A 27,500-nucleotide genomic window follows, 5' to 3' on the forward strand; every position below is an offset into this window, starting at 1 on the left:
TTTGGTTTGGAGTGAATTGCAAAGTGTTCTTAATCTAGATGCACCTCCAACCTTGAGCACTTTTAAATGTCTCTCGCACAATGTTTTAAAGGACACTAGCAATTGTTTCTCTTGATTTATTGAATTTTGAGTGTGTAAATTGTGATTCTTATGTGTGAATCGATGTGCTGCCGTCTTGACCAGAAGAGACAGCTATATCTCAATGTGATTCTCCTGGTTAAATAAAATAGAATTCCTTTCTGAATGTGTGAGTTTGACTCTAGTTCTATTTCAGTTCTAGTTCTGAGTAAACGACAGGGACGAGTTTGGAAAAGCGTCTCAGGATCAGGAAGAGGATTTGACGACTCCACATGTTGCCATAGTAAGGGAGAATCTCCTAATGAGGATCGGGATCTCTGAAACACACCAATGGGACGTCCCGTCACAGACACTCACACTCACAACACCTGATGAGAACTGTGACCCTAAAAGGAGAGAGCTGGGCCAATCAGAGCGCAGCTACAACCCCAGCTCAGCCAATCAGAGCGCAGGAGAGGGCAGAGGGCCAGGCGTGGGTTACTCTCAGCTGTTAACCACATTTAGGGTTCGAGCCCGCATGCCTGAAGCCATTGACATATACAGTATTCATCCTGGAGAGAGCGAGGAGCCTCCAAGATGTTGCTAAAACGAGAGCCGGCAAACCCTACTTGACATCTTTAGGCAGCCTGTGTTCGTAAAACGCTGAATAATCACAATTATATGCAGAGACTGCTGACTATCGCCTGGTCAATCTCAAGCTGGTTCCCGACAGACACCAGAACGCCTGAAAATGATGTGCTTTTTTAATGCAGGAATTATTTAAACATTATCCTTCACAAATGGATGAAGAAGTGTGTAAATGTTGCTATTATTTCGGCTTTTATCCAATATAAAAAGTGAAAAGCACTTAAAAAAGTGACATTGATTTAAATATGATCCCTCACAAAAGTGTGAATGTTTAAAACATTTCCCATGCATGCAACCCCGCATTTCATCCAATAAACAAAGTGAAAAGCACTTAAAAAGTGACAATATTATAAACGCACAAAACATGCACATGACTGTTTTTTATGTACAATAATCTTTGCACGAGATATGCAAGAAAAAAAGTTAACTACTGTGTGGTGAAAACATGTCGAATAATAACTATTATTAAAACTATATTATATAAATAATATATAAAAATATATATACACAGTAGTCAACATTTGAAGTGGATCAAAAAAGTTTATATATTTATATATATATATATAAAAGTTGAACTTTTTTGATCCACTTCAAATGTCAACTACTGTATATATATATATCAAAAAAGTTTATATACATATATATATATATTTATATATAAAAAAAATTATATATATATATATATATATACACAGTAGTCGACATTTGAAGTTGTCTTAAGACTTAGAACAGTTATTGTTCAAAATTCATGTATAACTTTGATGAAAGTATAACTTTAGATCCACTTTAAATGTTGACTACTATATATATATAGATAGTATACTATATTATCATGTCAAATATCTATTATTATAATATATAATCTGCATTTTACCCAGAAGCCTCACACGTAAATGACTGGCGCTCTGCCCACTATTTCTAAGGGAGCATTTCTTAATTTTAGGGCCCGTGGAGATCAGATTCAGGGGTGGAGGGGGTTATTTTCTCTTTTTTATTTTTTCTTGCCTGCTCTTATTTGGGCTTGTGTGAACCCCAGGCCCCGCCCCGGCCCCCAGGAGCCGCTCTTATTTAAAGGCCCTGCTCACCTTCTCTCTCTGTCCCAGTGGAAGCATCAGTCTTGTGATAACAACTTGGTGAGTCCTGCGAGCGTTGACTTCTGCATCTGATATTTCCTCAGATCTTCTAGACTCAGCTCTCCAGTGCTAGTTAGATTATGAGAATGGATAACATCGACTTTATGATTATTTGTTGGAGCGGATAATCTTAGGTTTGATTTGATAATGCATTTCAGTGGTTTACATGCGACACTGAAGCATCGTAGTGCATGAATGAAACTAGAGAATGCAATGACAGCTGCGACTGGAGAAAGTGAGAAGACTTGGAGCCCTAAATAGAGCTCCGTTTAAACTCCTGCCTTTCTTTGGCATTAGTGAAGTCTTGAGCCTCCAGATATATTTCAGTAACCCTTCATTGGCCGGAGAGAAGAAGCAGCACGTGTTTCTGACAGCTTTAGATCATTATTTGACTGTAGAACAGCTTTGTGTGTTTGGTGTCTGATTGTGTGATGCTTCTTTCTCAGACCACCCAGAAAACCAACCATGTGCGACGACGAGGAAACTACCGCCCTTGTGTGTGACAACGGCTCTGGCTTGGTCAAGGCTGGGTTTGCCGGAGATGACGCTCCTCGTGCTGTGTTCCCCTCCATCGTCGGAAGACCCCGTCACCAGGTGCAGCACTTCTGCAGAACAACCATAATACATCACATCAGCTGGAGTGTTTTACTGACACCACTGATAGCATTATATTGCACCCGCTCGTCGATTACATTAAGAATTGCTATATGTTTTTTGAAATGCTTAAATATGCAAATTAATGCATTGTCTAATTAAATATGCGGATTTACTTTAAGCCTTTATCTATAATGCATTATAAAAGTAGTCATAAAGTGCATCATAATGCATTACATATTTTCATAAATAAAGTTAAAATTCATTATAATATTCAGATTCTTTGTTATATCGCGTTTTGTTAAATCATTATACTTTCTATACTAACTCCGGTTACAATTTTTCATTAGACCATACAATGCTTTATAAGATGCATTACAAGGCATAATTAATGCATTAACATACTTTTATGATGCATTATACATTAAAGTGTTAATATGCATTTTCAAAAGCATAGTCTAATTAAATATGCGGGTAACACTTTACTTAAAGACTTTATCTATAATACAGTATAGAGGTAGTCATAATGTAAATCATAATGCATTACATAGTTTCATAAATAAACTTAAAATGCATTATAATATTCACAGATTCCTTATTACATCTGAAATTGGTTGTTTGACACATTTTAATGCTTTCTACTTTCTATTAAACTGCGGTTACAATGATGCATTTACCAGGCATAATTAATGCATTAAAATACTTTAATAATGCATTATACATTAAAGTGTTAATATACATTTTCAAACGCATTCTTTGCATAAATTCCCAATTTCTTGTTTGATTTCGTTTGATTCATTAGAGTGAAAGTTTTTTCCAGAGAGAATTCTGCATTTCTCTTTTTATCACTCCACGAATCAGCCGGAAACAAATCATTTTCACCATGTTATTTTGGGATTAAAATCAGGCGAATGATATATGAAATATAAATATGAATAAAAGTGTAAAGTCTGGCGTGTGTAAAGCCGGAGATCTCTGACTCAAACTCACACTAATAGATCAAGTGAAATAAAATAAACACGTGTTTTCTGAAAATTTGAAAATGCATGTTAACACATTTTAATGCATTAATTATGCTTTGTAATGCATTGTAAGCGCAGTTATGAAAAGCCAAATGGCTCTGAACAGTGACCCGTGCATGAAGCCCCTGTGTTTGTGTGTGTGTGTGTGTGGTGTGTGTTGATCAGACTCACTAAACCTGTAAACTCTCTCTCTCAGGGTGTGATGGTCGGCATGGGTCAGAAGGACAGCTACGTTGGTGATGAGGCTCAGAGCAAGAGAGGTATCTTGACCCTGAAGTATCCCATTGAGCACGGCATCATCACTAACTGGGACGACATGGAGAAGATCTGGCACCACACCTTCTACAATGAGCTGCGTGTGGCCCCTGAGGAGCACCCCACCCTGCTCACCGAGGCCCCACTCAACCCCAAGGCCAACAGGGAGAAGATGACTCAGGTACTGATGAGACACACACACACACACATGAGTCTCACACTCCCTCACAGGGTTCATAACACTGAGTCCTTCCTCTTGCAGATCATGTTTGAGACCTTCAACGTTCCCGCCATGTATGTGGCCATCCAGGCTGTGCTGTCCCTGTACGCTTCCGGCCGTACCACTGGTCAGTTATTAACACGCTTCACACACTCCTAGACAACACACAGAATGAGCGAAATCACTATTATTATTATTATGCACTTCGAGAAAAAAAAGCTTTTATTGGGATGGTAACCTTTCAAAAGGTTCACCTATGTAGCATATTTACCCCTAAAAAGGTGCATTTAAGAATCATAAAGGTGCATATTATTACCAAAAGAGCACATATTACAACTTAAATAGTGCATATTATAGTATGTTTCGAAAGGATGTCGCCCCTGTTACAGCTTTTGTACCTTTTTTTCTGAGACCTTTCTTCACATTTCACATCAAAATGTGCTGTTAAAAAAAATCTTATTTTTTTGAATCCAGTAGGATCTAATTTGATTCTTAAATCTGATTGGATTGTTTCGCATTGGACTAAGAGATCAAATCCGATTCTCCTTGATTGTTATTCTTGCAGGAACTTATTGACATACTATTGCAGTTTTATTTATAGCCGATTTATTCATTTCAGCCACTTTGTTGTGCATTATGTCATATTTTTTAAATATGTCTATATAGTTTTTTAAGTTTTAGTTAGTTTAGTACTTTATATAATACTTTTATATATATTTCAAGTAACAACATCAATTTATTTAAATGGTTTAAGTTAACCATAATAACCCCGATTTCCATTAGGATCGTTTCCAAATTATGATTAAAAAAATGTCAAATTGGAATCCTGTACACATTCCTTAGCATTATTTTAATTTTATTTTACTAGACCTGTGTTATTCATTAAACAATCCCAGCTAACAAAAACATGTTGTAAGAACGTTTTCTTCTACTAAGGCTAAATGAACATTCCATCGTATCATTCTTCAAACACTGGGAACGTTCCTTTCGAATGTTCTCTGAACGCTCTGAAAAAGTAGCAACATTTAAAAAACGTTAGAAGTATTTCCAGCTGAATCCATGAACGACGTTTTGAGAACATTTTTAAAAACCAGACAACGTTTGTTCGTGACTCTGAGACAGAGCGTTGCGGTCAGCTGTAATTACACACATGGATACACGTCTAGTTTTTTCTTGGTTATGCGAACGTTAAATGAACATTGCATCATTCTTCAAACATTATTGGAGCGTTACTTTCTAATGTTATCGAAATGTTTTTGAAAACATTATTAAAAACTGCTGGACACTGCTGTGTGCATTATGTAAGATTAGCGCCTGACAGGTGTGTGTGACCGATGCATCACTGACCGCTGACGTCACCTGACCTGTCTGATCACGTGTCTGCAGGTATCGTGCTGGACGCTGGTGACGGTGTGACCCATAACGTGCCCGTATATGAGGGTTACGCGCTTCCCCACGCCATCATGCGTCTGGATCTGGCCGGTCGCGATCTGACTGACTATCTCATGAAGATCCTGACTGAGAGAGGCTACTCTTTCGTTACAACCGGTGAGTAGCGGTACTTACAGCACAGGTGTATCAGGTGCGAAAGCAGCGAAGTAACACACACTTTAATGCATCTCCACAGCTGAGCGTGAGATCGTGCGCGACATCAAGGAGAAGCTCTGCTATGTGGCTCTGGACTTCGAGAACGAGATGGCGACCGCAGCCTCCTCTTCCTCCCTCGAGAAGAGCTACGAGTTGCCCGACGGACAGGTGATCACCATCGGTAACGAGCGCTTCAGATGCCCCGAGACCCTCTTCCAGCCCTCCTTCATCGGTGCGTCTCATCCCGGTGCTCCTCAGGTGTGCTCACCTGGTGTGATGGCTTGAAACTCAACTTCTCTCTCTCTCTCACCTCAGGTATGGAGTCTGCTGGCATCCATGAGACCGCTTATAACAGCATCATGAAGTGCGACATTGACATCCGTAAGGATCTGTACGCCAACAACGTGTTGTCCGGTGGAACCACCATGTACCCTGGTATTGCTGACCGCATGCAGAAGGAGATCACTGCTCTGGCTCCCAGCACCATGAAGATCAAGGTGAGACACACACACACACACACACACAATTAATGCACATTTGTGACACTTTACAGTTAATACGTTAACTAAAGTCTAACCCTCATCTTTCCCTCGCTCGGTTAACATGACCCGAAAGCCCTAAAATTATACTTTTTTTTTGTCCAGAAAGCTTATTTTTTTCATTATGAAATTTTTTAACACACTTTTTTAAATGTACCTTTAAATTACTACATGTGATCAATAGATAATAAATAAATAGTAATTTAAGCACATTCTTTCAACTTAAATTCAAAATAAAACCCTTTTAATTCAGCTCTAAATATCTTACATTGGGTGTCTTTGTCGACCTCTTGTGGAAAAATAATAATATAACATGATATTTCATGACTCTAGATGGGCTTATAGCTCTTAATGGAGCAAATGAGCTGTCATAAAACTCCTCAAATCCATTAAAAAAAAATAATAATAATTGTATACTTGTGGTTCAAGTGCGACAAAAGTCCCTCTGATGAACACTAAAATTTTACAAAATGAGTTTCAGGTCGAAATGACCTAAGAGAAATGCTTTTAAGTAGCCTATATAGAAAATGCTTGTCTATATGCAGTGGTTGCTCAGAGTTTAACCCCATCTCTCTCTCTCCAGATCATTGCTCCTCCTGAGCGTAAGTACTCCGTCTGGATCGGTGGCTCTATCCTGGCTTCCCTGTCCACCTTCCAGCAGATGTGGATCACCAAGCAGGAGTACGACGAGGCCGGTCCTTCCATCGTCCACAGAAAGTGCTTCTAAACCAACAACAATCTCTCAGTCTCAGCCGTACATTTGTACTGTCTCTTTTACTGTATATACATGTAATGTTGTAATAAAAACAGATAACTGATAATAGACAACAGCGTCTTGAGTGATCACTGGCCTGTTTTTGCAAGATTGCAATGCATTTGAGAAATTATGCAAAATGGTTAAAGCATGGTATTCTACATGATATGGTACTGGATAATATACATTTGTTCTTAAAATAATATCACAGTGTGTTTCCTAAATAAAAAAAAATATATATAATGCACTGCATGACATCATTAATGCAAAACAAACATTTTTCTTACACAAAAGTATAATTATGGTAAAATAGTAGTGCTGGGCAACGATTACTCTCGATTAATCACATCCAAAATAAAAGTTTGTTTACATAATATGTGTGTGTGTACTGTGTATAATTATTTTGTGTATATATAAGTACACACATGCATGTATATATTTAAGAAAAATGTGTCATTTATATATAATATAAATGATTTATAAATATATACAGTATATAAATGCAAATATTTCTTAAATATATACATGTATATGTGTGTATTTATATATACACACACAATAATTATACACAGTAGCCTACACACACATATTATGTAAACACAAACTTTAATTTTGGATGCGATTCATCGTTGCCTATCATTATAAAATAGATTTGCAAAGTTTGCAAAATGAACCTCTCCAGTCCAATTCCTCGGAGAAATATGTAGGGCTACTGATATGGACAATTATCTCTCAGCACTGGCGCTGTTGTTCAGGAAATGCGTGTGATATTATGTTGCACGGGCGCTTTAACATCTGCTGCGCCATCAATCACGCGTGTCACGCTGTAGGGGGGCGGGGTCATCTGAGAAGGAACAACACGTGACTATCTGCAACCCAATCAGAGTGCAGGAAACGCCTGAGTGACGTAGGCAGGGCGAAATTTGAACGTCTCTTTCCGAGCTGCCGTTGTGAAGACGGGAAATAAAGCGCACAGACAGAAACAAACAAACCTCGATTTATATGGCGACATTTAGGCTTTTAAAAGCGAGTTATTTTATTTTATAAAATGATGTTTATACGCAGCACATCCTGGAAATCTAATATGAGATGCGTTTGGTGACTTTGATCGGTTGTTTTTATTGAAATGTGTCGAGGAAAAGTAAACTAACCATCAATTTGTTTGTTTATTCATCACATCCATTACGTTTATTTATTTTGCTTGTTTTAAACGTAAAGCAGCTTTATAGTCTATTTTCCTCATATTTCGAGTCGTTTTAACGATTTTTAGACGTCATTATGAAGGTTTTGGAGAGAAATGTGGTTCGTCTGGCAGTCGTTCAACATCTTCGGTCCGTTTATGGGATAAAAATTAAAAACTGGAATAAAAACAGAAACAAACAGACATCGGCGAACACGGTGAGTTTATAAAACCTCTGATTTCATTATACAAACGCTAGACAGAAACAGTTTTCTTACAGGAATGTGATTCCCGAAATGCTGTACTTTTGTCACATTTATTAATAGTAACCAGGAATAGAAACAATATTTGATTGGACAATTATTGAAACGTTTGTGTCTTTATTAGTATTATTAATACTCAACATTCCGTATTCGAAATAGGTTTGTTTACGTTAATGTTTTTCTATCTGGTAGCATCTGTTCAGGGAATCTATAAAGTCACCAACTGGTTGATCAACTTCCTGGTCACGTGGTTCACTGTAATAAAGAGATGAATCAACACATCTAAAAGGGATTTTCATCCAAAAAAAAAAGAAAATTCTGTCATAATTTACTCGCACTCAAGTTCTTCCAAACCTGTATGAGTTTCTTCCTTCTGTTAAACATAAAAGAAGATATTTAAGAATGGGTGCCGTCAACTGTCTGGTAATGTAAAGACAAGACTAATTTTAATTTTTTTGGGGTGAACAATAACTTTAAAACACAAATAACGAAAGTCACCTAGTTCATTAGTGTATTGTTGCAGTTTTATTCTATGCATGCATGTGTGTGTGTGTGTGTGTGTGTGTGTGTGTGTGTGTGTGTGTGTGTGTGTGTGTATATGGCTTGTTTATGATAGGTTGCATGTGAAAAGTGTAATTGGCTTTTTCAAATGCACCATGTCTATATGGCCTTTGACTTCAGCATCCTTAGTCTGCATTTCTCTGTACATTTAATGTTGAAAATACCTATTTCATAAAATATATTTCTATCACATTTGGCTGTACAATCATAGAAAGAAATGTGATTATTACATAACATTCACTGGACTCTAATCCGTTTGATTGTGGTCTTATGAGAGTAATTTGTGGACACTTCTTCATGCCAGCTGTTGATTTTCAAACACACAGAGCTTCACTTGTTCATGTTCTCCATCGTCACCTGAACAGATCCTCCTTGTGCTTCTAGGTGAGGGTGTTTGGCGTCGCGCTCGAAGGCTTGCCACACTGTCATGTGTTGGACTACGGAGACGTGCCCTGGTAAGACTGAGAGAGAATAACATTTGCTGGCTAGATGCTTTTTAATGTTTGTAAGAGCTTAATGCTGAAGGCTGTGTGATAGACTTCAGTCTATCAATTATTTGTGAAATTAGGGGTTTCTATCACTCTGTCCCTTTTTATTTTGGGGTGAACGATGCCTGTAAGTGCATGTCTCAACTCTCAACGGCACCATTTATCACATACTGCAAAATGCTCTATACACGACCACACCCACAGCGATCTCCTGTGTGTGAATGGCTTTAAATTGAGACATGCATGATTGATCTTCAAGGTGTTCAGTTTAGCCGTGGGTTATTAAACAGGGTTATTAGTGCAGTAAAACTATCTGTGGAATGTGGTTAGGCCGTTAACCATGTAGTAAAAGGGAAACATGAAATAAGCAAAATATGCCTCATAAAATAATTAAAAATTGTATCTAAATGTTGCCTGATTCTTTGGACATTTACTGTATTTTATAATTTTTTATTGAATTTTACTTTTATTTATTATTTTGTTTATTTGCCCTATAAATATATTTAATAGATTTATACATATATTTGATATATATTTCCCTATAAAATGATAGTAAAATTTCTTTTTATAATTTTTTTTATTTAACACAAATATTTTATCTATTTCCCATATATATGTGTATATATATATATATTTTTTTTTTTTTTGCCCTATATTTCACTATTTTATTATTTTTTACTTAATTATTGTTTTGCCCTATATAGCTGTTTTATTTTTATTATTAAACATTTTATTTACTTGCCAAATATTTCCCTATAAAATTATAGTAAAAAATATATTAATAATTTTCCCTATTTCACCATATTTTATTATTATCATTTAATTTTTTTGCCTGGTTTCCCTATATTTTAGTATTATTTTATTACTATTTTTACTATTGTTTTATATTTTATTTAGTTGCTCTATTAAAAATTGATAGTAAAATATATATGTTAATTATTTTACCTATTTCACCATATTTTATTTGAATTTTTGCCCTGTTTCCCTATATTTTAGTATTACTTTATTGTTTTATATTTATTTGCCCTATATTTAATGTTTTATTTTCTATTTCCATATATTTAATTATTATTGTTATTGTATATTTAATTATTTAAATGTTTTTGCCCTATATTTCCTTATTTATATATTTTGTTTTATTTGCCCTATATTTAATTATATTATTTTTCGCCCTAAGTTTCACTGTATATATATTTAATTATTATTGTCCTGTTTTATATAATGAAGTGTATTTTTGCCCTGTATGTGTATGTAGAGTTCACGTGTCTCTTTGTCTTTCAGCTTTATAGTCGATGCTTGTACGTGTCTCATGGATCATTTGGACACGGAGGGCCTGTTCAGGAAGTCCGGTTCTGTTGTGCGGGTCAAGAGCCTCAGGGTGAGTGACTGACCGTTACTGTTCTTCACTCCAGACACTGATGATGGTGTTGTCACACAGCGGGTGTGTTGTTCTGTGACCCCGTAGGCCAGACTGGAGCAGGGCGAGGACGGTCTTCCCACTGCGCTCCCGCTGGACATCGCTGGCCTCCTCAAGCAGTTCTTCAGGGAGCTTCCCGAGCCGGTTCTGACCGTAGACCTGCACAGCGGGTTCCTGAAGGCCCAGGAGTTGCCCTCGGAGGAGGAGAGGACCTCGGCCACGCTCCTGCTGTCCTGTGTGCTGCCCGACAGGAATCTAAACACGCTGCGCTACTTCTTCAGCTTCCTGAAGACCGTCTCCCAGCGGTACGGCGTTCGTCTTAATCTCTTGTTATGCTAATTAATAGGGTCACGGTTGATCGTGATTCACGGATTATCTGCTAAATTTAACCATCATAGAGACTGAATGGCAGGTTCTTTTCAGAAGTCCTTTTGTGTTTGAATGCATGTAAAGTGTGTGTTGCTCCATCATTTCAGATGTGCTGAGAATAAGATGGACAGCAGTAATCTCTCGGTCATCTTTGCACCGAATCTCTTCCACTGTGGAGACGGTGGAGAAAAGATGAGCAGCAACACCGAGAAGAGACTCAAGCATCAGGCAGCGGCTCTACAGTGTCTCATAGATAACGCTCAACACCTGGGTATCTTATAATACTTGTATACTTCCTTACAGTTACACAGTATTAATCCATACTTGAGATACTCACTTAGTCATGGCAATCAGGGGTTCTTAAACTTTTTTTTGTTTTTAGTCAGCTGGACACATTTACAGGTGAAACTCGAAAAATTAGAATATCGTGCAACAGTTCATGTATCTCAGTAATTCAAATTAAAAGGTGAAACTAATATATTTAGTGTATATATAACTATATAAATATGCATGATTATACTTTTCAGGGGGCCGACATTTCTGTATTTAAAATCCTTTTTTTTTATTGATTACATGTACTAGTCTGATTTTCTGAGATTTTGAATTTGGCTGTAAGCCATAATCATCAAAATTATAACTTTTGCACAATGTTCTAATTTTTCGAGTTTCACCTGTATATAAATTATAAACTTGATATTTACTTGTAGTCCCTCTGAGCTTTGAAATTTAAACTTTTTTTAATTACAATAATTCATACGCAGAATAAAGGGGCGGGGCCTGGTTGAGTTAGTAGTGTGTTAAACTGGCGGTTATGGAAAGGGGCGGGGCATTTCCCAAACACACTCGAAGCGCTCGACCAATCACAACACACTGCTCCAGCCGACCAATCAGAGCACAGTGTGCTTTTCAGAAGGAGGGGCTTCATAGAGACAGGAAGTAAACAGAGCTTTGCTGACACCAATTTGAGTTTTAGAAACCCTGATGTAAATGAAATAGAATTAAAGCTTTGATACATTTAATATGTATTCAGTTAATCCAGTGAAATGCAATGTGTGGGAGAACAGTAAAGCCAACCCTGTTGTTGTTCATAGGTGCGGTTCCTCAGTTCCTGATGGAGAAGGTCCCAGCCATGTTGGGTTGTGATGCTGGTGTGTTTTCTCCAGCTTCAGTGTCTCTAGAGGAGAGTAACGCTCACTCAGACCTGAAGAAAAGCAACAGACGCAGTTTGGGAGGTAAGAAACGTGTCTTAAGGCTCATTCGATCAGTTTCATCACATGACTGCTTTGAAGGGAAGTGGTTAGGGTTAATAACATAAGTAGTTTTCGCTTAAAGTACTTGAATCTGACTTTTTGAAACTTAAGTTTGGGAAAACATCCGTATTTCTGAAAAGGTGCTTGAATTATTGGAAGACCTTAGGCTATATTAGAAAATAGTGTTTCATTTTATTGATAAAACAATCTTTTCACACCCATCTGATATTGATATAGAGCCATTTAGCATAGCTATGAGCGTGATTTTGCTCATTTAATTATTCAAGTATATGATACAGCTTTAATTCTTCAGGTTTATTTTATATTTAAGGGAGAAAAAAAGTTTCCACAGCCATTGCATGTGCTATACTTTATTTGTACCATTTTGTTGTACTATTTTTATTGATCTATTTACTTTTTTATAGTTTGAAACAAAGATATTGTTTCATAAGTGAGAGCTCTGATTGTTGTCCCTAAAAACTAAAAAAGCTGTGCTTAAAGTCCTTGAATTTCATTTTACAGTCTCTGTACGAACCCTGCAATAATGATTTGAAGGCATATAATCTGCGTTTCTTTAGTTGAGTGGGTTTGTTTTGTATTCCAGATGTGGTAAATGGAGCTCTGAATAGGTTTAAAAGTAGTAGAACCCCAACAAATACCCCTCAGTCTGATGGAGCAGGTGGGTAAATGTTCTCATCAGATCCGCTCGAGGGTTTCTCATCTTCACATCGTAAATGTAATGAGCACATGTTTCTTTATTGAGTTTGAGATGGCTTTGTGTCTGCACACTTTCATGTAGATGTTCCTGTTTACATTATGGCACCGCATGGATGATATTCAGCATAATGTTTGTCTTTTGGCGCTTGTGAGAATATGTTCCCTCTACTTTTGTTTAACCCTTGTGCATCAATTAAAAATAGTTACACATAGGTCCATAGTGGACAAAAATTCCCTAAAAACTGAAGCTTAGGAGCACAGACTTTAAGTTTGGACTCATTTTTAAAGGTGCAAAACGCAAGTCTCTGAGTTTTTGCAGAACTACGCCCCCTCTGGCGACAAGCGAAACTGCAACCATAGTTGTGCACGCTCATGGACCACACGCACGAGCACGCATGCACGAGCACGAGCTGTTCATAACTAAAGGAGCATCTGCCGCACAGATCTTTGGTGTACAGCCAAAATGTCTTCAGTGGTAATAAAGTTATAAATCTGCAAGTCATTTCAAAAATATGGAAGGAAAGACATTTGAGTAAATTACTCTTATGTGTGAGGGGAAAAACGGGGGTAGTAGAAAACTTTGTTTATGTTTTTACTGTATCCACCTATGATTGTATTGTTATGAAAACACGTTCATGAACAATATAATTGATTACTTCGCAAAAGCTCAAAATAATAATCATACCATACACAGTTGGTCAACAACGTTCACTCAAATGTCTCAAGGTAATAAACAATCAAATGTCACCATGACGTTTTCATAAAAGCCAAACAGGCTAATCCGCCGAAGACTTGCGGGGTTCAGCCTGTTATTGATCTGCTAAGTAGAATATTCCAATAAAAATACATCCTTTTTCTGTTATAATTTACTCAAAATTTCTGTCTAATTATCGGTCATTTTATCAGCATGTTATATCACACTCAAGAATCTTGAACTGTTTTGCTAATCACTAAACTACATGTAGCGCTGATTTATTTAGTAGATATTTTGACAGGGACAATACACACTGACAAACATTAATGTGAAATGTGTCAATACTTTATTTAGTAAATAGTTAGTCTGCTAAACAGTATGAGTAAAGTAAAAATATTTACCCCTTTACCATTGTATTTCCCTTCCTGCAACATTCAGAATAAAACATGTATTTTATCACAATACCAAAATATTTTATGTTTTCCTCGTTTTGATAGAATACGAGCTCCCACATACCTCATATATACTACATACAAAATGTACCACATTCACGGGAACAATTTACTATTTTTACCGAAAAATACAATATAGCCAATGCAACGGCGTTCTTCCTTGTTGGTCAATGACATGAACACCTTAGCATGTTAGCAATGGACACAAGGCTAACGTTACCGGTAGGCCATACACAAAAACATAGTTAGCATCTTTTATTGGATATGTTTTATGTTTCATGTTGTACTATTCTTCCGAATACAATTCCTAGTTTATGAAACTGTTCACTAACAATGGTAGTAAAACCAATTCTGATTGTACATGTATCTAGCTTACGCTAAAGCATTACACATTTTACGCATCGTCATTTGTTGTCATACATAGATTGGCCGTATCAAACATTAGAGACTGGGCTATATCTTACCGTTTTATCAAGAAAAAATCCAACTTAGGATCCCGTTTGAGACCAAGAGCAGACCGGAGATCTCTCCATTTGTTGAATGCCTTCCCGAGGTAGACTCTCGTCTTACTCCGACGCCTGTCTGACTCCAATTTGGACCTTTTGGTGGCACTAGACGACAATTTTCTTTTCTTTACTTTACGTGGAGTTTGCGTTGGGGTTTGGAATGGACTACAAGCCGGTCTCTTTGAATCCATCTTCTACCTTTGACGCACGAGTAGTCCTCGCTGATGCGGAGAATGGCGGCGCCGGCGAAAACACAAACCTGCGAGACATAGCCTGGTGAGCGTGAACGCGCATGACGTCACGCCCAGTCTCAAATTCGAACCCGAATCCCTCTTATTTATTTTACTGTACAGGATTATAGAGGCAATTGCAGTGATCAGAGAAGGGCTCATTCAGTCCATCAGGCAATTGTTTATGCATGTATGGGTTAGAAAACGTGTATTTTTAACATGAATTGTTGCGCAATGCACCTTTAAAGAACACCCACGGCAGATTATTGTAGAAGAAAAGAAGAAAAATGTAAAAAGTGACATTTATTAACAATATTTTATTTTTTAGACATGTTGAACTCCAAAACTGCTAGAAAATCAAAGCCATAAATCTAAATAAGACATGTTCCAAATTTGAGGTTGATATCTCAAAAAAGGAGTTTTCAGTAAGAGTTTGTTTGGGCTTTTTTCTCTCTCAATTATTACAAGCACACACAATTATAGCTGCATAACTTAACCAGTTGGCTCTATAACATGCAGAAGCAGAAAACAGGAATAAAGCGTGTATTTGCTGTATAGGGCCAAAGTTGAGAAAATGGCCATGGTCTGGTAAAAAATTGTACAAATAAATTTTGTAGCCTTGCCAACAGAATAAAAGCCTATTAACAAAGATTGCATCATTTTATAGTTAAATGGCCATGGGATTAAAAAATGGGGTTTCAATGGGGACATTTTTGTCCAAAAGGTCAGTGCACAACATAGATTTATTTTATTTTTTAAGGAAATGGGGGTGAAATAGTAAAAATACACATCTGTGCCTTAATTTATGCAGTTGGCACTTGGCAAAATGATCAAAAAACAAAAATGTCCATAAGGTCGCACAAGGGTTAAATGATTTCTGCTCTATTCTCAGTCGCTTACGCAAATCTTTGCTTGTCAATCTGAAACTTCTGGCTCTAGCTTATTTTCCTTGTATTGAATCTATAGCCTGAGCACGTATGGAAGAATAACGTGAATCTCCGTCAATGACTCAAGTGCTTTTGAGTGAATTCAAGTCTTTTTCCTTCAGTTTTCTCCATGGCCACTCCTGTCATCATAACTCCAAACTCCAAGCGCAAGCTTCCGCTGGACTCGGCACACACTCATGGCTTCTCCAACAAGAAGCGCCGGTCCATCAAGAAGAACCTCGGCCTGGAGCTGTTCCCACACGCCCTGTTCGGAGGATCGTCTACACCTGGATCAGGTGAGCTTCATGCCATATTAGGGCTGTCAAATAAAAATATGACATTCGAATATTTGTCCAATTTTTAAAAAATCCTGCACATTCGAATCCAAAAACCGTGCATTTAAATTTTTGGTCTTTAAAGAGCGAGACATGATGATGATAATGACGACGTAACTGACGCGGTGTGTTTTTGTTAGCTGATCCAGTATTCAGCAGGGGCCGGTTGCACCAGCTGTACGTAAGTTACAACTTAGCCTAGTTTTGACGTAAATGGGCACTAAGGCCCTGTTTACACGGGAACGATTCCGGGTGAAAACGTAAAAATATTTTATCGGATGTGCTAGGGCTGGGCCATAAATCGATTTTATCGATTAACTCGAATGTTTAGTTTACGCCGATTTTTTTGAATGAAAATAGGTTTTCTCTTGAACAACCGCCGACGCTCCCCTCTGGGCTCCCGTAGTTCCGACCGGGCTCAGCGCTTGCGAGAGATACACAAACAACATGGCAAATGAACAAGACAGCGGCATCAGTGGCACACCCGCCGAAAACATTTACAAGCTGAATCTGCAGGGCCGCCAACTCTCACGAATTCACTGTGAGAGATGCAATTTTGTCACTTTTTACACGCTCTCACGCCACATATCCATTTTCTCACGCAGAAAAAAATCGCAAAGCAAAGACACTGACACCGACAGACAAGACAGAGCAGGTTACTGTCGATATGAAACAGATTCTCAGCTCTCAGATTCTGTCAATTTTATTATTAAATTCAAACAATAAACACCGTTTTGGCGCTTGTAAATGTGACGTGAGAGAACGCTGGCAGATCTCAGTTCAAGTGGCCCTTGAACCGATCATCTGTTATTCTTTACTACTAACTTAACGAGATGTAATAAAATCGATCGATCAGTGTTTTTAAACCGCGGAAAGATGTCCATAAAACAGCTGGAGAACAACATACGTCACGTAACCTTACATTTACCTCAGGATGGATTTTAATGACCCATAGCACGCATGTTAGTTGGACTTAAAATAATTGCTATAGAGAGGAGTATTTTGCTAAATATGATAACTATATTACACATTTATTATATTTTTACCTATATCATTAAAATAGTATAACGTTGTTATTATAAAAAACGCATTATATTTAATTTGAGTTAGTTTTAACCTTTAATAATACCAGCTGACAGGGCTCTCTGTATGTTTACAGCATTAGGTGACTCTTTAGAACAATTAACGTATCTACCGTACCTAATATTTATCCAAAGGAATTGATATTGAATCAAGATCAGAATAAATTCACAAGAATTGAATTGAAATTGTGAAATTTGTGTTAAGCAATAATAAAAACAGTAGCATACCAGTCATTGTGCATACCAGTCATTAAGTTAATGGTTAATTAACTTAATAAAATTGTTTAGTTACCAAATAATTTGACAATCACAATACACTTATTGTGAAGCAAGTTTTTTTACACATCCCCCCAATCCGCCCATTTTATTTTATGTTACATTTTCACTGTTTTCAAAGACAGGGCCTGTCCTCTTGTCTTTTTGGCTTGTTGTTTCCGATTGCACTTTAATGGAAATCAAATCCCAGAAGGGAATATTAAAACAAAATAAAGTTAAAACTTGTTTTGAATAATTTCTTTGTCATCTGCAGATTGATTTTAAGTAGGGAGAGAAAGAAATTATTTGTGAAAAAATCAGAAAAATTTTTTTTTTAGGCCATATCGCCCAGCCCCAGGATGTGCCTTTCGTTTACACTGCGACAGTGTTTTGGGGGCTTAAAAACGCAAAAAAGTGAAACCACCCTCCCGAGAGGAAATCTTAAAAATGCTCCACCGTCGCGTTCCCGTCTAAAGCCCCGTTCACACCGCCAGCGACTTTGTCGCTAGGCTCTGTACTGTCAAGTCGCTTGTGGGTGTTCGTAGTGCTGTCGCTCCAATGTTATTGGTAGACTGCACGTCTGGCCATATCTATACAAAATACGATCACAAGTGATATATACAACTATACAATTTTAATTTGACTATGAATTAGGCTCAAAAGAAACAGTATGCTGTTATATGCTGGGAGAGTGTTTTTAGATTACCACAGCAGTTTTCAGTAGATTAAATAATTTACTAGATTAACGATCGATCAATCAACAAATTAAACTCCCTCATACTGTCATAAATTACTAAAACGCCTTTCGAATTTGACAAATAATCGATTTTCTTGTCCCTAATAGACAGCATAATGCAGGGGAAACTTTAAAATGAACTGCAGCAGTGCTAAACTTGCATCATAAAACTACACCACTCGAACTATAAATGTATGAATTAAACTCACTGATATGTCGACAGTTTCTTTTCCATGCATAATTTTATTATATCCATATATGTGGTTAGTCAAATCATATAAACCGGTGAAATCGTCCACGAACTCTTCTTGTCTTGCCTGCACTCGAGATGGTGACGTGAGCTCCACTGAAAGGCTTCTTTCCTATTGGTTGTCGCTCGCGAAAATCGCTTCTCATTTGCATAAAGTTGAAAATGCTCAACTTTTGTCGCTTGTCGCTTGACACGCCCACATTCTGTCGCCAACGGTCACTGTCACTCGTGTCGCCGGGTGTCGCCAGCGCTCCATTGAAATGAATGGGATCATGTCGCTTTGTCGCTGCGTGTCGCTAGCGGTGTGAACGGGGCTTAAAGGGTAAAAACACAAATCTGCTCACGGTGGCTCTCGTCGCGTACGCGTTTACGTTAGGGGTGTGCCATATCATACCGTCCATGATAATACCGGCATACATTTTTGCATTTCTCATTGTTGGGTGTTGGTGTAGTTAGAGCTGTATTGAGAGACAGAAAGTTTTAGAGAAGCCATAATGGTAAATTATTGTGTTTGTGCTAGTTGCACGAATTCCAGCCTGTGAGGACATCGTGTCCATCATTTTCCTTCTAGGAAAAACAAGGCTTTTCGGTCTTGGGTGCGTTTTGTGCAGGTGAAGAGAGCAGACTTCACTGCCGCGTCTGTTACCACACACTCGGTCGTTTGTGGCGCACATTTCACTCCGGAGAATTATCGACCTGGAGATTTGCTTTCACTAACTGCAGTTGAAAAGCAAACCGAGCTAAAGCGGAGTCGTACCATGCAATGGAAAAGCGCCATTAGACTGTTGCTATAGTAGCTTAGGTATTGTCATTATTTATTTGTTGTTATGGCACGGTATTTAGTCAATGTAGATAGTGCTAACCAGCTTGGATGGACTGCATAATCACTGTCAGTGTAGAATATGAGAAGACTAAACGTTGCTGGCTTAAATTAAGACAATCTAAATGGATGTTTAATCAAGAACAAGGTCGAACGTATGTTTGCTAAAGCAGATTTATTGCAAAACACCAAGGTACTAGCCATACAGTAGATGAACCAGCGTTAGCCACGGTGCTAACTTACATGAACTCACCAAGTCACTTGCCCTATTCGCCACTGGTTTTCTTGACAATCACAACTCTACTTCTCTCCTCTGCCCATTGTTCCTCCCCCTGACTACTATCTCGCCTATAAGGCTCATAATTATAGGCCTGTGGGCCATCATAAGCATGTTCGTCCACATCGGAGAACTCGGTTTCTTCATTCACATCCATTGTAATCTGAGCTTGAAATTGACCAGACTCCCTCTCCGATCGTCACTTCCGGTTAGTGCTTTACAGACGCGGAAGTTATTTTATCACAATTTATCTCAAACTATCGTTAATGGCTAAATATATATTACTCCAGTTAAGAAAATCTAGTTGTTCTATCATCAACATACACTATGCTATATAGGGGTGTCCAACCTGCATGTTGCTCTTTAAGTATTGCCTTTAAAATTTGAATATAAATCAAATTTTGCCAGTATTTAGTAAGATAGAAATTCGAATGTGGATTTAGAAAAAAAAATTTACGGTGATTTTTCCGGACCTTTTTACTGAAGGTAAAAGTCGCCGTAATCTTTACTGACGTTGTCCATAATGATCACTGAGATGCACATTTGGACGGGACTAAAATCGCAGAGAAGCTCTGGTAATTATTACTTTACCCCACCTCTCCATGTTAAACTAGTCCCGTCCGAATAGGGCTTATGGCCGCTTCACCCAACGGTTCTATGTATCACTACACAACACCCCTAACAACCCCTAGATCTCTTAGCAACGTAAACATGTTTGATTTCATTGAAGCTTATAGAGTATTGTGAGAGATCGTGTAAGCGTGCGTGTGTATCTGCATTTACAGTAGATATAGCATTTTCCTTCAGGTCATTCATTCATAACAAAGGAATCCGTTTGAATGTCTGTGCGATATCTTGTGCTTTTAACAGCTAAAGGGTTTTCCCGTGCCCTAACACGCTGTCACTTGCATCTTGCTTTCCCGTGTTCACAAGTTCCAGTCCTTTCAATATAAGTGTTCTCGACTGACTCACTCATAAAGAGTTTTTGCCGACATCTAATGGTGAAATAATGTATTTAATTTCTGTTGCTGTTTACGGTCAGGGACTATTTTTTCCAGCGGAAGGAAGGCTTTTAGTGCTTTTTACTTCATGAAAGTTGCATAGATACATATTTTTCGGCTTTAATATTTGTGTTGTGTGGTAACCGTTTTTAAAAAGCAATAAGGTAGTGCTGTATCGTGAATAAGTCGTGTCTAAAAACGCCCTTCAGCCGGGGCTTATTCACGATACAGCACAGCCTCTCGTATCTTATGGCTTGCTTACTTACCTGTTATTTGTGGTGTTCTCTCAGCACACAGTGCCACGGGGGCTCTGGACTCGTCTCGCAGTGGTTTACTGTCTTCTGTGGGCAGAAACTCTCGTCTGTCCTGCAGTTCTGCCCGGAGGAAGAGCAGACGACGCAGAGACCGCAGTGTGAACAGGTACAACACAAATTCTCATCTTTGTTGGGATTATCAGGGTTTGTACAAGTGCTTGAATTTGACTTTTTGAAATTTAAGTTCTGGGGGAAAAAAACTTGAAAACAGACATATTTATGAAGAGGTACTTGAAAAGTGCTTGACTTATTTAAATAAAATATATGTGACCCTGGACCACAAAACCAGAAAAAGGGTAATTTTTTTTTAAATTGAGATGTATATATCCTATAAAGCTGAATAAATAAGCTTTCCATTGACGTGTGGTTTGTTAGGATCGGACAATATTTGGCCCGAGATGCATCGATTAGAAAATCTGGAATCTGAGGGTGCAAAAAAATCGAAATATTGAGAAAATCACCTTTAAAGTCGTCCATTTATGTTCTCAATTTTGCTGCATCCACTCACAAAAATATTTTTTTTATATATATTTATGGTAGGAAATTTACAAAATATCTTCATGGAACATGATCTTTACTTAATATCCTAATGATTTTTAACATAACAGAAAAATCTATAATTTTGACCCATATATCTCTGAAAAGCTCTGAATGACCTCTTTAAAGGACTTAAAACTGTGACGTATGCTGTCAGAGAAATTCACTAAAATATGATGTCCACTACAGAGGGTCCCAGAGGATATAGTGCTCAATTAAAGCTGTATACTGACTCTGATCCGCAGACTGTTTCTCACGGTGACTCTTGTTGCTTTCAGAGTCGAGTCGGGGAAGGCCGGCTGTTTCTCCCCCAGAGCCGCGAAGAAAGAGTCTGTGAGGAAATCCCTGCGTCTGCGCTTCAGTCTGGGCAAATCCAGCCGAGAGTCTGTAAGTTCAGAAACATCATCTCTGTCAACATCCACCAGAGACTGAACAATCCACCGATCTTTTCTACGCAACCCTGATTTGCATGCTTATAATGTGCATCTAATTTTTATGTATTAATACATATTAACGGGTGAGTAATTAGCACTTGGTAACAGAATTAAGGACTTTTGTTCTACCATGTTGATGGGCGAGTTTTGTCTGGCGCCATCTAGTGGCGGTTTGATGTTGGTACATGCTGCTATTAATGCTGACTGGGAATATAGCAATAATCACATTATTTTAATGTGTTCTTTTACTGTCTTGGTTTGAGGGTTTTACTCATGCATGGTTTTGCATTTTATGGGGAAAAAAATAAGAAAGGCTTCTGAGCTGGAATATGATTGATCTAAACCTGAACTGGTGATAAGCTTTTAAGAAAATTATGGTCTTACCCATGGCTAAGTTTTATGACACTATGATAATGGATGTAATGTGATTGATTGTTTGTTCTAATACTTGTGTTGTCAATGATTTGCTTAATATTGCACATGTTGTAGCATTGTGACTTTAGGAGATGAAATATCTTTATGATTTTATATAAGAACCTGATATTACTAAAAATATTTGTAGAGTAATAAAATGTTTTAAGAGGAAACCATATTAATATTATAACAATTTTTGTATTTTTCTAATTAAAATGTATCCTTGTGGTTTTGGGTTATTCCTTGCCATTATTGACATGGTCATTATTTTATGCATGCATATATATATATGCTCAAATAAAAAAAGATGGTTGACCAGAAATCAGTATTTTTTTCCTTCCAGTTAAGCATTATCATAATTCAACACTGACATGATTCAAACAATCACAAACCAAAGAGAGTAAAAAGAAGCTGCCTCTATTTCAACAGAACCTCATTACACATTCACAACTGGGGCCAAAGGGGTCAGAGGTCATAGGTTGGCGCCTTGCAACACAAGAGAGCTGTACTGGTTTTCACTTCACCAAGGACTTGAGTCCGACTGTTTTGAAGAAGAGCCCATCGAAAGGTCAGTGTTTTGGGTTTTTATTTAATACGCTTTTCCTACACAATTGCAGCTTTGAAAATAGCAACTTAAAAAAATTGCCTTATTATGAAAGATTCATCAGTGCATGTCATTCCAAAGAAAAAACTCATCTGAAACGAGCCTTTCTGCGGGCGTCATCAAGACACCATCTATTGCACCTGATAAAAGTCACATCCCAGTCTTCATTATAACTTTTCTAATTTAATATCGTGTTTTATCTGGAAGTGCATCAGAATTCAGAAGAAAAAGCTTTTTCATGTTGATCTTAAAGCTACTGGCTATTTTATTTCTTCTACTTGCTTTAAGTCTCTTCTGCTCACTAAAGCTGCATCTATTTTACCAAAAATCTAGTAAAATTGTGAAATATTATTCCAGTGTAAATCAGCTGTTTTCTATGTGAATATATAGTAAAGTGTAATTTATTCCTGTGATCAAAGCTGAATTTTCAGCATCATTACTCCAGTCTTCAGTGTCACATGATCCTTCAGAATTCACTATAATATGATGATTTGATGCCCAAGAAACATTTATGATTATTATCAGTGTTGAAAATGCTCAGATTTTTGTGGAAACGGATTCATTTGCTTTTCAGGATTCTTTGAATATAAAGTTCTAAAGAACAGAATTAATTTGAAATAGAATCATTTGTAACATTATAAATGTCTTTACTTTCACTTTTGATAAATTTAATGCATCCTTGATGAATAAAAATAGAATTGTTTTATTTGTTTGTTTAAATCTTACCTCATTTTTGAATGGTAATGTATGACTTTCCTCACAGATCTGAAGCAGCACATCTGTTTTCAACACTGATAATAATCATAAATGTTTCTTGAGCATCAAATCATCATATAATACTGATTTCTGAAGGATCATGTGACACTGAAGACTAAAGTTATGATTGTTTTGATCATAGGAATAAATTGCACTTTACTATATATTCACATTAAGGCTTTCAAAATGGCTGAAAAACTAAATTAGATTTTTTTTTTTACTTAAATATTACGAAAATACAAATTATATTATAAAAGGCATAATTTCAGTTAGGAGGAAACCGCATTCAGCTCTTCGTTTAGGCCACAAGAGGGCGCAATCAGCAAAAATATTAATGCACAGTATTAAACTCTTTATTCAATATGATGAAATAACATTACTGAAATAAAAAGTGCATAACATTTAAACAAATAAATATAATGTCGTAAATTGCTTAAACGATTATGAACAAAAATGAATGAACAATTATGATCAAAAAAGCATCATGTACTAAAATTTTAATTTTAGGTAACAATTTTATTTTACAGTGTAGTTAGTGTAGTATTCGCTATAAATTATGCATAATTACATGCAACTAACCCTAATCCTATAGTAAGTACATGTACTTAATATTACTCAGTACTTAAATGTATAATTACAGTTTAACAAAGACACCTTAAAATAAAGTGTAATTTTAACTGGACAGTCCTAATTCACATAGAGAAGTTATTATTTCTTATTATATATATATATATATATATATATATATTCTGTATTTATTAATCTAATAAATGCAGGCTTGGTGAGAAAAGATTCTTTCAAAAGTGATGTATAATTTGAGTTTTCTATCGTCCATGTTTATTTAACAGGCTCCAAGTTTATATGAAATTATAATTAAGTATAATTTCATAAATTGCATAAACAATTATGAAGCATCATGTACTTCTGCATAGTTTAGCACTAAGCGTCGATCACACCGAGCACTTTTTGCGTTTAACAACACGAGATGCTGATCTAGATTATTAATCTAATAAATGCAGGCTTGGTGAGTGTATAATTTGAGTATCGTTTAACAGGCTCCAAGTTTCTCAGTAAATCGGAGGATGACCTCTTGACCCCTCGGTGTGGATCAGTAAACCACAGGAGCTCGTGGAGTCGAGACACTCCTGACGTCGGCCTGACTTTCCCGACGGATTCGTTCTCGGAGACTAAACCTCCAACGGTCAACGGCGTTCCCAAGATCCTCAGCGTCGAGGAGTCGTTCAGCGAAGAACGGTCCGGATCCACTCTACTGAAAATCAAAGAAGCTTTCGGTGAGTCTGGCAGTGACCTTCACAGCATCATCAAACAGCAGAACCACAACTCCTCGGAAACCTCTCACAAATCAACGTCTGAGGATCACAATGTGACATTCGGACAAATCGAGATCGTTCCTATGTCGCCGCTACATATCGACAGCGCTTTGTTTGATAGCGGAACGACGCGGTTTGGTGAAACCAGTCTTAACGAGTCTCTCTGGCTGGGAAACGAAAGCAAGGATTTCTTAAAAGAAGAACGATGTTCTGCAGAATGCAGTCAATTAATCGACGCTTTAGACATACAAAGTCCCGTTGCTTTCAGACCGGACTCTTCCATACGGATCCAATCAACTCCACGCGGATCAAGAACGCAAACGAACACCAACACGTCGTCATTGGGAAATAAGATTGATAACGTTCCCAGTGGCGCTGAAACTCGCCGGATGAAAGTGGCCGAGCAGATTAAACTGTTCAACATGATGACGTTGGACTCGCCCAAAGCTAAAGTGATCCGATCTCCTATGAAGTTCCAGCGCACGCCGGTCCGACAGTCCGTGAGACGGTTAAACTCTTTGGTTGGGAGTCGGAAAGAGGCCAGGATGGGTTGGTGTGCCGCCGCAACTCAGATAAAGGCTGTGAGTTTAGAAAGCGCTTTGCATTCGACGTTTGCTAAACCCAAACCTCCAGTTCCTCCGAAGAAAACGAAGGTTAAAACAGCAACGCTGGAAGACGTCACCAACAAGGCGCCAAAGACAAAACGCGCAAATGAACATCCCAAGTCTGTTCTGCTCGAAGTGTCTGGAAACGAGACCAATCGCTATCGAGGTTCACCCAGAAACCCTCTCGCCGAGGTCAAACTGCTGTCAGCGCTGAAACCCATAGATATATAAGATGTATCGTTAAAGGAGTAGTTCACTTCAGGATTAAAATTTCCTGATAATTTACTCTGCCTCACATCGTTCAAGGTATTCGTCTCTTTCTTTCATCAGTCGTAAAGAAATGAAGGTTTTTGAGGAAAACACTCCAGGATTTTCTCCATATAGTGACTTCAATGGAGTCCAACGGGTCGAAGGTCCAAATGTGAGTTTCAGTGCAGCTTCAAAGTCTCGACACGATCCAGCCGAGGAATAAGAGTCTGATCTAGACAAACCAGCGCACATTTATAACTAAATAAACATTTATATACTTTATAACCACTAATGCTGGTCTTGCACGAGCTGTGATGCGACACACATTACGTAATCATGTTGAAAGGTCAAGCGTGACATAGGCGTAAGAACCGACCTAGTGTTTACAAAGCCAACGTGCAAAGACCAAGACAAACGCCATTTACTCAATAAATAAATAAGAGGTAAAACAATATCGGACGATTTTGAAGTTGGAGAAGAAAATGAGATGATGAAAATCCTACATTTTCCACGTGACCTTTCAACCTGATTACGTAAGTCGTGGACGTGCAAGACGAGTATTCGTGGTTAGAAGTATATAAATATTTATTATTTTTATAATAAAGACTCTTATTCCTCGGCTGGATCGTGTTGAGACTTTGAAGCTGCACTGACACTCACATTTGGACCTTCGACCCGTTGGACGCCATTGAAGTGGAGTGTTTTCCTCAAATAGTTTTTCGACTGAAGAAAGAAAGACATGAACATCTTGGATGACGTTGGGGTGAGTAAATTATCAAGACATTTTTATTCTAAAATGATACTCCTTTAATTGTTTTTTTCTGCAGGCGCTTTTGAAGTCATATATTCAGGGGTCTTAATTTATTTTACTGTAGTTGAGCTTTGATCGTTTTACAGGTGAATGGAGCGATCAGAGTTTTTACTTAATTTTTACATCATTCCATTATCAGTTTGGATTTCAGGTTCGCTTCGTTTGGTTTAAAAGCCAAAACTCAAATGCTTCCAGAACCTTCCTGTAATTTTAGATTGTGAACTGAAATCCACAATTGCACTCTTGCCTTGAAATATACTGATCTTGTTTGAGTGTTTTGCTGTAAGTGAAAAGACGAGTCTACGAAAGTTATTCATGTGAGAATAGATCATAATTGTGTTTAGAGTGAAAATGGATGCTTGTGAATTAGATTGGAATTGGTAGGTTTGGGGAAGGTGTCTTATTTACCTTTATTTATATATTGTAAGGCCTTAAAGACAACATTCATGGTGCAACTCAAGGAAATGTATGTTATGTTGAGCAGTATTATGGTCAAATGTGATATCCTCAATGCTGTTATTTTTCACTTGTTTGTGAACATGTTTTGCTTTTCATGCATGTAGTTGTCAAACTAAACTCTGTTTAACTGATGTTTTTGAAGTTGCTTTCTTCACCACCTGGTGGCGCACTTTGTTCAACGGGGCCATGGTTCAGTCAGTATTAAAGTTCATTGGGCTTAAAGCACATTTGAATGATTTTCCTGCCAAACATCCGCATTTTACTAATAATGCACAGGAAAAAAAGAAACAACTGGGGGTAAATGCATTGGAAACCTGACTTTAATATGTTTATTATACTACAAGAGTTTGATGATTTCACTTAGAGTA

The 27,500-nt window shown here is 37.5% G+C and overlaps 2 protein-coding genes across 2 annotated transcripts; both read left to right on the forward strand.

Moving 5' to 3' along the window:
* The first annotated feature begins 1,743 nt into the window (after positions 1-1,743).
* On the forward strand, positions 1,744-6,883 carry LOC143748438 (actin, alpha skeletal muscle). The gene is made up of 8 exons (XM_077240484.1): positions 1,744-1,838; positions 2,285-2,432; positions 3,651-3,890; positions 3,972-4,056; positions 5,316-5,477; positions 5,557-5,748; positions 5,832-6,013; positions 6,639-6,883. The coding sequence occupies exons 2-8, from the start codon at positions 2,304-2,306 to the stop codon at positions 6,780-6,782; spliced, it is 1,134 nt and encodes a 377-aa protein (XP_077096599.1). The 5' UTR covers positions 1,744-1,838; positions 2,285-2,303; the 3' UTR covers positions 6,783-6,883.
* A 1,163-nt stretch (positions 6,884-8,046) lies between these two features.
* Positions 8,047-26,453, forward strand: LOC143748439 (rho GTPase-activating protein 11A-like). The gene is made up of 12 exons (XM_077240485.1): positions 8,047-8,207; positions 9,198-9,268; positions 10,583-10,679; positions 10,767-11,023; positions 11,195-11,358; positions 12,179-12,319; positions 12,942-13,016; positions 15,985-16,158; positions 20,909-21,038; positions 21,748-21,856; positions 22,747-22,885; positions 24,733-26,453. The coding sequence occupies exons 1-12, from the start codon at positions 8,088-8,090 to the stop codon at positions 25,842-25,844; spliced, it is 2,589 nt and encodes an 862-aa protein (XP_077096600.1). The 5' UTR covers positions 8,047-8,087; the 3' UTR covers positions 25,845-26,453.
* The last annotated feature ends 1,047 nt before the right edge of the window (positions 26,454-27,500 follow it).

Source organism: Siphateles boraxobius, unplaced genomic scaffold (genome assembly GCF_051911475.1).
Source record: "Siphateles boraxobius isolate OS27281-9 unplaced genomic scaffold, OSU_SipBor_1 233, whole genome shotgun sequence".
NCBI classification, from domain to species: domain Eukaryota; kingdom Metazoa; phylum Chordata; class Actinopteri; order Cypriniformes; family Leuciscidae; genus Siphateles; species Siphateles boraxobius.

What these genes read in the sequence shown, in the direction of transcription:
- LOC143748438 (XM_077240484.1), top strand. Translation starts at nt 2,304, where the DNA reads ATGTGCGACGACGAGGAAACTACCGCCCTTGTGTGTGACAACGGCTCT. An exon ending in ACAGGGAGAAGATGACTCAG is followed by an intron (nt 3,891 to 3,971) that starts GTACTGATGAGA and finishes TTCCTCTTGCAG; the next exon opens with ATCATGTTTGAGACCTTCAA. An exon ending in CTTCCAGCCCTCCTTCATCG is followed by an intron (nt 5,749 to 5,831) that starts GTGCGTCTCATC and finishes CTCTCACCTCAG; the next exon opens with GTATGGAGTCTGCTGGCATC.
- LOC143748439 (XM_077240485.1), top strand. Translation starts at nt 8,088, where the DNA reads ATGAAGGTTTTGGAGAGAAATGTGGTTCGTCTGGCAGTCGTTCAACAT. An exon ending in TGCGGGTCAAGAGCCTCAGG is followed by an intron (nt 10,680 to 10,766) that starts GTGAGTGACTGA and finishes GTGACCCCGTAG; the next exon opens with GCCAGACTGGAGCAGGGCGA. An exon ending in CTGAAGACCGTCTCCCAGCG is followed by an intron (nt 11,024 to 11,194) that starts GTACGGCGTTCG and finishes CCATCATTTCAG; the next exon opens with ATGTGCTGAGAATAAGATGG.